Source organism: Ambystoma mexicanum, chromosome 3p (assembly GCF_040938575.1).
Source record: "Ambystoma mexicanum isolate Mex_15411 chromosome 3p, UKY_AmexF1_1, whole genome shotgun sequence".
Lineage (NCBI taxonomy): Eukaryota > Metazoa > Chordata > Amphibia > Caudata > Ambystomatidae > Ambystoma > Ambystoma mexicanum.
The window spans coordinates 106170136-106183309 of record NC_090925.1 but is presented as its reverse complement, the minus strand read 5'-3'; the positions used below and the strand labels follow the sequence as shown (position 1 = coordinate 106183309).

Below are 13174 nucleotides of genomic sequence, written 5' to 3'. Positions count from 1 at the left end.
TCTGCGTCCCCTCCTGCCTCGCTACATTCGCGCTCCAATTGTCTCTCCGCCTTCTCTAGCTCCATCAGAACCCCACCCTGCAGGCCCTTTGACTTGGAAATAGCGTCCCCTCGCAACACAACCTTGAATGCCTCCCAAAGTGTACCAGCCGAATCTACACTGCCCGTGTTAACCTCAAAGTACCGCTGGATCGCCTCCCTGATATCCTCCCTAAAAACCGTGTCCCTAAGCGCCTCCGCACGGAGGCGCCATGTAGGTATCCGTGCACGAGGGCGGCCATACTGCCAGGTCAACACTAAGGACGAGTGGTCCGACAGGACCCTCGCTTTATATTCAATTTGAGTGGTCGCCATCACCACTTCTGACGTGGCAAAGAAGTAATCCAATCTCGTGTGTAGGCGCTGTGGAGCAGAGTAGTGAGAATACTGCGAGGTATCAGGGTATTTCAGTCGCCAAACATCCGCCAGCCCAAAGTCGCCCAGCAACGTCTGTAATACTCTGGCCGCCGGGGTGGGCCGATCAATCCTATCATCGGACCCATCTGCCCTTGGGTCGAGAACACAGTTAAAGTCCCCTCCCCAAATGATCGCTCCCCCCACGCATGTGCCCAGACGGGTGCATAGGGTCCTGAAGTATGCAGCAGCATTTTGATTGGGGGCGTATGTGTTAATAATGCAAACCTCTCTATCCTCAACCAGGGCTCTGAGCATAACCAGCCTGCCCTCCGTGTCCACCTCCTGCCACGTGACTCTGAACGGAACGTGTGGTGCTACCCAGATTAGCACTCCCCTGGCATAGGCAGAGTACGGGGAGCCCACCACCATGCCACTCCACTTTTTCTCAACCAGTTCTAACTTGTGCCGGTTCAGGTGTGTTTCTTGCAATAGTGCAATGTCAATCCTCTGCCTTTTGAGGTACAACATAACTTTATTCCTTTTTAAATAACTATTAAGTCCCCTGACATTCCAGGTGACAATCTTAAGGTCTCCCATGGCAAGTACGTTCCTCCCTGCCTCCCATGTAGCGACCCCCAACCGCCCACATGACACAGATAGCGTTTCGGTCCAGTAACTCCTCATATAAGCTCAAACTCCCTTCAACTATATACACAACTAAACCCCAACTTCCCTCCCCTCCCCCCACCCGTGCCTTCCCCAACATCACACACCCCAACTGCTGCCCAGCTCCAGCATCAGAGCTCAGGCACCCCCACATCTAGCTCCGCAAGCACCGGTCGGTGAACGGAGCCCAGTAGGGTGAGGTCACCCTAACGGCCACCCAACTAAAACTATTGTGGGGTAGAGAGTATCGCCCCGTAGGGCTCCCGATCAGATAAACATTCACAGTGTCTTGACACAATAGTGCAATCATCTGACCTTCTTTACCGAAGGTGTCACACCGACTATATTCAAGTCCCTCGAGCCACGCCATCTTGCGACGCCATTTTACGATTCCCGTATCTCTTCAGAGCCCTTTCTGGGCCGAGCTTCTGATTCCTGGGGGCATCCTTGCGCATCGAGCCATCCCATAGCATCCTCCGGGGTTTCAAAAAACAAAGTTTTATGTGCATGGAAGACCTTCAATTTTGCTGGATAGAGTAACATATATTTGTGGCCCGCTTCTCTCAGCCTCCGCTTTACAGACCCGAAGTTCATGCGACTACGTTGTACAGTCAGAGTATAATCTGGATAAGCCGTGATGTTTGCCGCTCCTCTCGTGATCGTCCCTCCTTTACGGAAGTATTCCAGTATCCTCTCCCGGTCGCGGTAGTTAAGGATTTTGGCGATCACAGGCCTAGGCGGGTTCCCCGGAGGTGGCCTCCTAGTTAGGGCTCTATGTGCTCTTTCTACTGCAAATCCTTGAGATAGGGCCCCTCCAGGTATCTCCTGTAAGAACATGGATTCGATGAAATCCGTAGGGTCACGGCCCTCTATCCCCTCCGGTAGGCCCACGATGCGGATGTTGTTGCGACGGGCTCGTCCCTCAGCCTCCTCCGCTCTGCTCTCCAGGTTGCCAATCCTTTGTGTCAGGGCATGCAAATCGGCCTTATGAGTGGCGCAATCTGCTGTATTCGGGCCAACTTCTTTTTCAAGGGACTCCGTGCGCTCCGCCAGGGCCCTGACATCTTGTCGTAGCAGATTAACGTCCTCTTGGACCTCTCCAACCTTGCGGTCCAGTGCAGTCTTTAGTTCAGTAACTGCCAGTTCCAGCTTTGATTCCCAGGCCGCCCTCAGTTCCACAATCGCCGCCAGGATTTCTTGGTTGGTGCACGAGGACGTCGTGCCACTCCCAGCCAGCGCATCCTTACTTTTGGTAGTGTCCTGGCTCGGGGGAGTTTTAGTGAAATCGTCTAAGGTAGGCTGTTTGACCTTCGGCCGCACCGGCCTGCTCGACATGACTCAGGAAATCGATCTGTTGCTAAAGTAGCAAGTTTGTGTACAGTGCACCTTCACAGCCAGGCCACCGTTCAACTCGCTCCTATTCGAGTCCCGGGCCCTGGTCGGCCATTTTGAGTCGCCCTTTGTTCGCGGGGTCTTTTAACTCGTAGCCACCGATCTCCGTCGCCGTTGATCCTATTCTCTCCAGAAGTTCACAATGTGTGGCCAATACCTTCACACACCATCATGTGTATCGTCGGTGGTCAGCGATCCGTCGTACCGCACATATTTGCCCGGATCGTTGCAGGATCTCGGGAGCTCCTCCAGAACGCGTCCTCCTACATGGCTCTCGTAGCCACGCCCCCTACTCCAGAGACTTTAAGAGGGTTTATAACAGTTCACAAAAGCACACATACAGGGGCGTGGCCTGGAGCGCCAGCTATGCGGCTGCTTCCCTGAAGGCCTCCGCCCGAGACCCGCAGCATTTAGCATTTAATCAACCCGTAGCGATCGGATCGAATCGACTGATGGAGCTATGGCGAGCTGATATGCTGGGGCACCCGCCGATGTGCAGTAAGGCTCCATTATTCCCCGATTAAGCACTGCAATGGATCGAATTCTCCTGCGCTCGCGGTCCGGCAGCAATGTTTCCAAGATGGCGGACGAGACCTGCTGAGGAGGTGGAGCTGAGAGGAGAGATTTCTCGCCCCGTCGCATGCGGCTCGCTCCTACGATTTCCAGGGTACTGACGCGGACGGCGCCGTGAAAACAAAGGGCTCCCCTCTTCGTGGCTGAGCAGCGAGGAGCGTCGGGGCTGGACCCGGAGCGAAGACTGGGAGAACTGCGGCACCCGAAAGCGGTGACAAGAGAGGTGAGCCCAACCCTCATAAGCATCGGCCCTGCGGAGTGAGCGAAGCGCTCGCCCCCCCCCCCCCGAGGCACTCACTAATTGAGGGCCCTGGGGCTTTATTCTAAATTCGGCCGAATGGGGGTGAGTCACTTGAGCCCCTGACAAGTGGCGGTACTCCGGCTCCCCCTCCCCCAACACCATCCCAGCTACGGCAGAGAAACCCAGCCGGTCAAGTGGCACAGCGAGTAGAGCGCTCGCTTTGACTTCCGTGCAGAGCCTGCTAACGCAGGTTCGAATCCCGGCAGGGCCAAACTCAGCCTTTCATCCTTCCCAGGTCGATAAATGACCTCCACACACCGTGGGTAATAATAAGCAGCGCTCAGATACCTGAGGGTTCGTAGCGCTATATAAATGCCAAATTATTTTATTATTTTATTATTAACCCGGACACGGGGCGATAGGAGCCTGAACCTCGATCCTTCGCTGGCCCAGCTACCTGGCGAATTCCTGGGGCGCCCCTGCCCACCGTCACCCTGATATCCCGGATCTCAGCCCTGGTGTAGAGCCTGAAGCATGAGCTCCCTGGCGGGCAGTCCCCTGCCCTTTGCGACCCAACCAGAAAAGGAACCCCAGGGTCATTGTTCTGGCAAGATGTTGAAGCCCGCTAAAACAACCAAGTCCTCGGACATTTCCACCATGCTCCTAGCGCCGGATAAGGCAAAGAAACCGGACCTTCCCCCTAGGCTCACCCCACAGAAGGCCCCTGAAGAACAAAATAAGCTGGCCACCAAAGATGACATTGTGGCCTCCATGCGGGACATCAAAGCTGAGTTTAGGTCCTGCATGACAGAGCTCACCACACGTCTAGAACAGACAGACCAACGACTCACAGAAGCCGAACCGAGGGTAGGAGAAGTCGAGGAGTTAACCCAGAACTATGACGCAACGCTAATAGAAATGCGACACGAGATTCAAGCGCTCCAGACTAGAAGCGAAGTGCTCGAATTTAAGCAGGAGGACCTGGAGAATAGGGCACGACGGAACAACCTCTGCATTTGAGGGGTCCCATCGTCTGTCCAAGACAAAGAACTATGGGAATATATAAGCCATTTTTTCCAGGCCCTTCTCCCGCTCACAGACAAAGCCCAACTCGTCCTGGACCGAACCCACAGACTGCGCCCGAGGCGAGGAGTAGACTCAGACGGCCCCCCGGATGTAATCACTAGAGTCCATTTCTACGCCACCAAAGAGGCCATCTCGGCGATAAACTGCACCAAGGACGAGCTCTCATTCATGGGTACCCCACTTAAGATATTCCAGGATCTCTCCCTGATGACCCTACAGAAAAGAGCCCTCAAGCCCTTGACCCTGTTCCTCCAAAGCCAGCAGATCTGCTACTGATGGCTGTTCCCTTCCACTCTCCAATTCACATACCAGGGAACCCTGCGCAAAATCAGCCACCTTGAGGACGCGAAGTCCATCTTGCATCCAAACTCCCCGGAAGCCTCGCTCTCCTCCAGGCCACATCTCCCGCCAGAAGAACCGGACCAATCACCCCAAAGACAACAGCAACAATCCTGGTCTAAAGCAAAGACGCCAGAGGATGCGATGATCCAGTCATACCCATCTATCATGAACTAGCCAATCCCGAAACCAGGGCGGAACATAACTTTGCCACGGGCCCCGAGCGGCCCACACCCCACTCCGAGGAGTATGCCACCAACCCACCCTTGGAGGCGAACCAAGTCCAATGGTTCTACCGCGGCCCCGTTGGCGGGGAAAACTGTTCTGGCCCCGTTGGCCATGGAGAAGGCTGCACAGAAAACCCTGGCCCCCCACACACATCCATGTTCACCCTCCCGTTTAAGTTTACCCTCCCGTTGGAGAGGTTATAAAACAAGACCACCAGAGAACTGCATTGTCACCAAGCTCTTGGATGATGCTTGAAACTTATGACTCTCCCCCACAGAGCCCACCCCAGCCGTCTAGGAAAGCCCACGAAGCCCCTCAACCACACCTGAAAGTGAAGTTCCTAACCCTCAACGTCAGAGGCTTAAACGGGCCGCACAAGAGGAAATCCATGCTACGGCGTCTACAGAATGAAGATGCCTCAGTCGTATTCCTTCAAGAAACTCACCTGATTCCAGCAGATTTCACTAGGCTCCGCGACAGACAATTCCCGTTACAATTTCTGGCATCGAACGACACCAAAAAAGGTGGAGCAGCGTTACTCATCGCGAAGACACTTAGACCACAAATCTTAGACACTTTGCTTTGCCCAGATGGCCGCTTCGTAGCAATTAAATGCCGGATCTACGGCCAGTTGTACTCCCTTATTTCGATCTACGCCCCGAATGATTAACAGGAAGAGTTTTACTCAGCTCTGGAAGATGCCCTCCGACCATACAATAATAGGGGACTTCAACGGAGCCCCTGACCCAATCAAAGATAAATCTCACCCCCCCTGCTCGTAAAGACTACAGTGTGGCAACAGCTCTGCTTAAACTTTTCTGAACCTTAGATGTGGTCGACACATGGAGAGTCTTACATCCAGAGGTCCGCGACTATTCATTCTATTCTTATGTACACAGACCTTACTCCCGCATCGACCTACTGCTGGCTTCCCCCCAAGTACTGGCTTACACCGATGAGGTAACCATAGGTCCCAGAATCTTATTGGATCATGCCCGGTCATGCTAACATTAAGAGCCCATGACCCTGATCCGCCCCCAAAACGCAAGTGGTCCCTATATGACCCGATCTTGAATGACATGTCATTAAGGGATGTGGTAGCGAAAGCCATCAAAGACTGCGTCAAAGAAAATAAGAGCGAGGACACCTCACCGGCCCATACGTGGGACGCAATGAAAGCGGTTGTGAGAGGGGTCCTAATCTCCCAAGGAGCGGCCTACCACAAAACGAAGCGTCAGTCTTGCCAGATCTTACAGGAGGATGTGGAGAGAGCGGAAGCTATATTTAAAGCAAAAAACTGGATGCCCAGAACCCATCGAGCCCTGCAGATAGCTCGGAAGAAGCTAGAAGCACATTACGCTGAAGACACAGCTCAGATTCCCGCCAGAACTAAGCAGAGCTACTACGCCAAAGGGAACAAAGCCAACAAATTTCTGGTGGAAAAGCTGGCGAAGACCAGAAAGAGAATTCCATCCTAGGCCTCCGTGATTCCCAGGGCAGAGTCCAGTTCGCAGAGGGAGACAAGCAACACATCGCAGTAGCTCACCTCACAGACACGATGACAGCTTCCCCGAGATCGCCCGAAGAGCAGCTCTCTTACCTGCGACACGCAGCGCTTCCCCGGATCGCCCCTACAGTGCGAGACGAGCTGGAGACCCCGATCACGAGCGAGGAGGTCGACAAAGTCATCAAAAGTCTCAAACCAAGGGCCCCGGGTCCAGATGGATTCTCGACCCGCTTTTACAAAGTCTTTCGCACGCAGCTGGTGACCCCCCTGACATCGCTCTTTAACTCTTTCGCTACCTCAGGGTCCATTACCCCATCAAAGCAGGAATCGATCACGGTTCTCGCCCTGAAGCCAGGAAAAGACCCCAGAGGCATCACGGCGTATAGACCTATCTCCCTACTAAACCTGGACGCTAACATTTACTCAAAGGTCTTGGCTAACCGATTAGCCAGGGTACTCCCAGTCATTATCGACCCAGACCAGACAGGATTCGTACTGAACAGATCCGCTGCAGACAACGTCCGCAGGGTCCTAAACCTGGTCGAAGTCACTCAGCGAGATGCACGTAAATTGGCTGTGCTAGATTTAGATGCGACTAAAGCCTTTGACAAAGTAGATTGGTCATTCCTCCGATACACCCTAGAGTCCTTTCACTTTGGACCCACATTTCAGAAACTCGTCTTGGCGAACTACCAATCACCGAAGACCTTGCTCTGCGTTAACAGCTTCCTATCTAACCCGATCCCTTTATCATGTGGCACCAGACAAGGATGTCCCTTGTCTCCCCTGCTCTTCGCCCTGGTCATGGAGCCACTAGCCCAAAGGATCCGACTGAACCCCAGAATCAAAGGCCTCCAAGTATGTCCCGCTCAACATAAAATAGCAGTATATGGAGATGATGTGTTACTAACCATATCGGACACCACCCAATCGCTGAGGTCCTCCCTGGCAGAAATTCATTGCTTTGGTAAAGTTTCAGGATTCGCGATAAACATCACGAAATCATCGGCTCTGGGGGTGAGACTGGAGCAGGAAGATAAGGATTCTTTCAGAGCCCTCTGCCCTATCCAACTCTGCAAAAAGTCCATCCCCTACCTAGGAGTACAGATCACAGCCCGACCGGAGGATACCAACCAAGCGAATTTTCAGCCATTATTCAAGACCTTGGAGGAAGACCTCACTCGCTGGCTCTCACAGGAGATCTCACTATTGGGCCGTATAGCGGCATGTAAAATGAACCTCCTTCCACGGCTGCTTTACACCTGTTCGGCCATTCCAGTTTTGATCCCCCAGTCCCCACTATTGCACCTCCAAAGGAAGGTACTACGCTTCATCTGGAAAGGTAAAAAGTCAAGGATCCCGCTCAGGATGATGCTGAGCAGCCCGAACTTAGGAGGCCTAGGAGTCCCAGACCCTCAGAAATACCAGATCGCGGCCCAGCTGGCTCACACTGTGGGCTGGACGATAAGTTTAGAACAGACCTAGATTGGTTGAGATTGAACAATCCCGCTTACCCCTCCCCCTCCGCTTCCTCCTGCATCTTTCGCCCGTCCTCCGAAGAACGTGGCCGACCATCCTCTCTTCCTCTAAGCAGACTGTAAAAGCCTGGGAATGGACACGTAAACAGAGGGGAATCCCCAGAGGCCTAGGCCCAGCTTCTCCGGTATTTCATAACCCAGCGTTCTCCCCAGGAGCCCACCTAGTGAACTTTAAGAACTGGATCGCCGGCGGCCTGAGCTCCCTAAGCCAGCTTTTTGAGGGGAATCGGCCACTCACCTTTGAACAATGCAAAAACACCTTTGACCTGGCGGAAACAGACAGATTCACATATGTGCAACTACGGCATTGGTGTTCCCATCCAACAACACGCAAGGCAGCGACCCCAGATCTAGACCCTACAGAGCTGACAATCGCAGATCCCCCACACCGAGGGCGAATCTCGGCGATGTACAAGCTGTTGCAGACAAATCTCCTCGTCGCTAGAGCAACCTACATGAACCAATGGGAAACAGACCTAGGACACCCAAAAGAAGACCAGGTCTGGTCAGACATTTGGTCTCGCACGCGGGCCTCCTACTTCTGCATTACTAATCGTGAGTGTACCCATAAACTACTTCTAAAATGGTACTACCCACCACTTAGGCTATATAATTTCAACCCAGCCTTGGAATCTCGATGCTGGCGTCGATGAGGCCTACAGGGATCGCTCATCCATATGTGGCGGTCCTGCCCAGTGGTTGCAAACTTCTGGGCCCAATGCATCGCCACCATAGCAGACATAACTGGGATAAAGCTGCCCTTGGAGCCAGAATCAATTCTATTAGGAGCCCCGCTCCCAGGCATATACCCAAGGTCGGGTAGAAGAGCCACCCTCCTTACTCACCTCCTCCTGGCCGCTAAAATCACGGTGGCACGAACCTGGAAATCGCCGGAGGGACCCCTGATGATCCTATGGTGGCTGAAACTCTGGGACATCTTTGTCGCAGAAAAGATCACAGCGGCAAACAGAGGCCTCCTTCACCGCTTCACGAACATTTGGTCCCCAGTAATAGACCAGAGCTATCCAGCACTAACTTTTAAGCCACGAGCGGTAGCAAACGCTCTAACGGCTGGGAGCACGGAGATGATAGAACGGACAGAAGAACAAGATTTGGACGTTAACTGCTGGGGGACGGAAATGGGGTTGGTAGGGGAGGAGATGATCAATGAGCTGCACAGATTGTCATGAAATAGTATGTTGTAATTTACTTTTCTCTGGTGTGTCGATCAAAAATAAACATGTTTAAAAAAAAAAAAAACACACACATACCCTTTATATATCATAGGTTAAGAATCCAGATTCAAACAATGTTCATAAACATGCCACACTCCTATCCAAACATTATACAGGTCATTTTATTTGGGCGGTGAGCCACTAGGGGCTTGATTATTTTGGCTGCTTCCTGATGTACTGCTTAGAGGGTGGAAGGAGTGGGTTCCTGCAGGTATACCAACCAACAACGCGATAGTACACCCACCAAAGTTAAAGATCCCTGCTTCTAAAGATCACCAGAAGCTAACATTAGGGATTCCTCTACAAGAATTGAAAGAACACTTTAGGGAAATGTAGCCTAATGCTGATTTACTAGCAGGAAACATCCTCGAGCTTACTAGGGTAACTCTTTCCCCTATTCGACTGTTGCAGACAGCAAAAGAACACACACACCCTCCCCTGTGCCAACCGGTATACCGTTCGGCAGCGCGAGCGCGAATCCTGGGCATGATCAACCCAAGAAGATCCTGAACAGAAGAGATTGAATTACTGTGGTCCTCGGTGTCGGGTAGAGCAGCAGCCAGGGTCTGCAGCTCTTTTTCCGGTACGCACAGAATGCTGCAAATACCAACACAAGAACCAGCGAATTTTCAAGATGGCAGTGACACTATCAGTCGCATTTGTAGATACGAAAGGAAGATGTTAGACAAATTCCACAATTAACCACTGTAAAGTAAACCACACACAGACATTCAAATGTTCATTAGAGGTAGTGCGAGCAAGGACCAATGTAAAACCTGGAACCAAAATCACACTTGGCACAGCTAATCAACAGGCCAAAACAAGGGCACATTCCCTGGAAGAAAGGGTGAAGAACTAAGAAAAGGGAGGAGGAGTTTGTAAGGAAGCTTGTGCTTATATTGAAAAGGTAAATATTAACTGCACACCCCAGGAACTTCTGATGTCGCAGTCCTCAGTCTGGAGCAGCTACTGGACCCAACCACAAGAGATCTAGACCCTGGTGTGACAACTAGAGACTCCAAGAAGGAAGGATGCAGGGGTGGAGCAGAAGCTCTGTTGCACTTGGTGCTGCAGTCCGAGGGGCTTTGGAGCAGGACTGCAGGTTAAGAACCAAGACATTAGAGGGCGAAACCAGTGGCTAATCTTAAGTCAGATGATCCTGGGATGGTGAACCAGATAAGTGAAAGCAAGCAGTGAAGCCTAGAAGTCGAGTGCAGATGTAGGTTTGCCGCCCGGATTTAATTTTGATCTTGGTACCCGTTCCTATTGCAGGGTCTACATACAGATGCCTCGGAGACAGCTGGCCAAAGAAAGGCACTGGATTCCCCCTTGAAGGTGACCCACAAAGAGCTAGACACGACTGTTGAAGCAGCAGGGAGAAACAGAATGGTGGCCCTTTAAAACAGGACACACCGATGCTCGGTGAACACATAGGCCCACAGGACAAGACACAGAATGATCCTGCAAGGAGGAGCACCTGCAGAGGTCTGACCCAGGATGACCGCACAAAGGAAGCAGGGACGATTTGAGCAGCAGTATAGGCTTTACTGTGGTTTCCGCAAGGTAGCAGCGACTCTTGTTTCAGGCTCATGCATACCATGGATCCAGAAAGTTTAGGCAAATAAATAGAATTCTGCAGGCACTGATGTTCCATTTTTTATGCCAGATAGAAGACATTGAAGCACATTGTTTAGGGTACAAATCTGTAGAATGGCTCGTGGTCGCACTAGACATACGCAGGGATATGGCTAACCGAGCCCGCCAATCCTGAATTTTGCAGCTTTAAATGTTTGGGTGACCATCCCATCAGAATTGGCAAGCAAAGCACGTCTTTCGTGAGCAAACACCTACAGATGTGGATTGAGGTGTCTGAGGCACACGTTTTGGAGTGATGCCTTTGTGAGTTCTGGGAGGAGCTCACATGTGCAGAATGGCAATTCCTGCCATTGCGGACTCGCAAACAGGGAGCCCAAACAAATTGGCGAAGATGTGGGACCATAAAAATGCATTGGTAGTCACTTTACGCCTTTTCATGGAGCCAGTTTTTACCAACACGGGACAAAGGCTACACAGTGGTGGTGTCAAAAGTAGAATACATAGCTACCACCATTCTGCTCCCTGACAAACTTTGAATGGGAAAACTCGCCCAAACACAACATGGAGTGCCATGGAAGCATCTCTGTACAGGTGGGACAGTCTAGAAAAAAAACTGGCTTGCTACAAGTCCAGTTTGCAAAAGGGAGACCAGAAATGTATTTCTTACTTAACATCTATAACTAAAAATGGCTCATTCAATATGGCTGATATTTATACACTTTTGAGGCAACGTTTTCAGGCGGGGTGAATTCATTCCAGCAAATAAGTAAGTATAAAAGTCTGAAATGTTTTAAGAACTCTGTTATGCGCTGCCCAAGGTGATAAACATTGACATCGGTGAATGTGTACATGGAATTTGCATCTTATGATTTCTATAAACAAATGTTCATTTGTCAGAAATAAGATATCATTGGGTCAATTGTCTACACTCCAGAATGTTCTCGTTCATTTAATTAAAAAAAATATTGCTTGTAAGAAAAAAATGCCTTTGTAATTTAAATTAGCACTGGAAAGTAATTATTTACCTCCTCTAAGCCAATCAGAATTCTGGGAATGCACCATTGCTCTGTTATTGACCTCTTAGCAAACATGTTGAATGCAGCAGCATTGAATACACTATTTATTTTGATCACCAAGTGCAATAGCTTTGTAGACCTCAGATGGGGATATTACTGCTTCGAATAATACCTTTCCGCAACGTTAGCTCCCTCAGCTTTGTCTTGATAGTAAATTGGGGGTGGGCAGTATCCAACAGCAAAGGCTCCTCCCTCAGTCTATTCACCTTAAGTGTGTTATTTTCAATAGTTGTTCCGTTATTACAGCTTATCTTGTTGTTATCTGCTTACAGCTTTTCAGCATAAGGAAAAACCACGATTCCACGAGTACCCCAAACCAAAGGTAGCCAAAGGTGAGTTTAATTCTGGTCTTAATAAAGTATTGAAAATACCTTCATAAAGGATTCCTGGTAAACCTTTTTCCTTGACTATTTATGAAAAAGCATGTTGAATGGTTGTGCGGCCAGGGGCAGTTGAATAATGGCACAACTGTATGCTCCCTCTTCAGCTCTTCCAGAAAGGAGCTCATGTTCGTTTTGAACACAGAGGTGTACTCTTCAGATATGGTGGTGCCGGAGGAGACTCGGCCCTCAGGCCTCTGGTCCCTACAGTTTTCAGAAACCTCTTAATACGGTCTGGTAAAAAACAAAACTCTTTACTTACCAGCTACACAGTCATGCTCCACCACAGTACAAAAGTAGTAGCCCTGCAAGAGGATACAATTAAATCACACTATTGGTGTATGTTTTCTAATTAAATACTAAAACAGATTGTAAGAGTTCTACAGAAATACTTATCTGCAACTTCGAATCCCAGAAATCATAAAGCCAACGTCTGTCTGAGCCCGGTAAATGTATGGCTGGGTTGTACATATTGAAAGCTTCTATAAGCGAAGAGCGACATTACTTGAAAGGTGGATAGCTACATGAGTAGCTATGGCAGGGGCCGACATAGACTTTCATCTTTCTGTGGTCGCCAAAACAAGTGGCACTGTTATTATAGTGGTTAGAAGCAGGAAGAGTGTGGCATGAATGGTGGGAAGAATTTTCATTGTAGTGCTTAATTCCTCCCACCTTACAGACCCCCAGCTCTTTTGCTGAACTTTAGGACTTTTTAATGTATATCCTTGAATGAGACCTTTTTCTCTCTCATGTATTTTTGGTCTGATTTAGATTCTGTGTTTTCTTTGTTTTTGGAGTCTGACAAACTCCATAGGCATCTACCTTTTGTATGGTGACACACATCACCTTCACTGTAGTGTCACAGAGAAATCCTTTATATTCCTCTTGAGGTTTAAATACATTTTCTTGTAAGAACTACTGT

The 13174-nt window shown here is 50.2% G+C and overlaps 1 protein-coding gene across 2 annotated transcripts in view; it reads left to right on the top strand.

The window, feature by feature from the left end:
• LOC138580131 (zinc finger protein 300-like) overlaps positions 1-13174 on the top strand; it is a 558246-nt gene that overhangs the window by 456681 nt on the left and 88391 nt on the right. For both annotated transcript variants that reach the window (XM_069650435.1, XM_069650434.1), the window contains exon 7: positions 12145-12204. In XM_069650435.1, coding sequence (XP_069506536.1) covers positions 12145-12204 — 60 coding nt within the window. The remainder of the gene's footprint in view (positions 1-12144; positions 12205-13174) is intronic.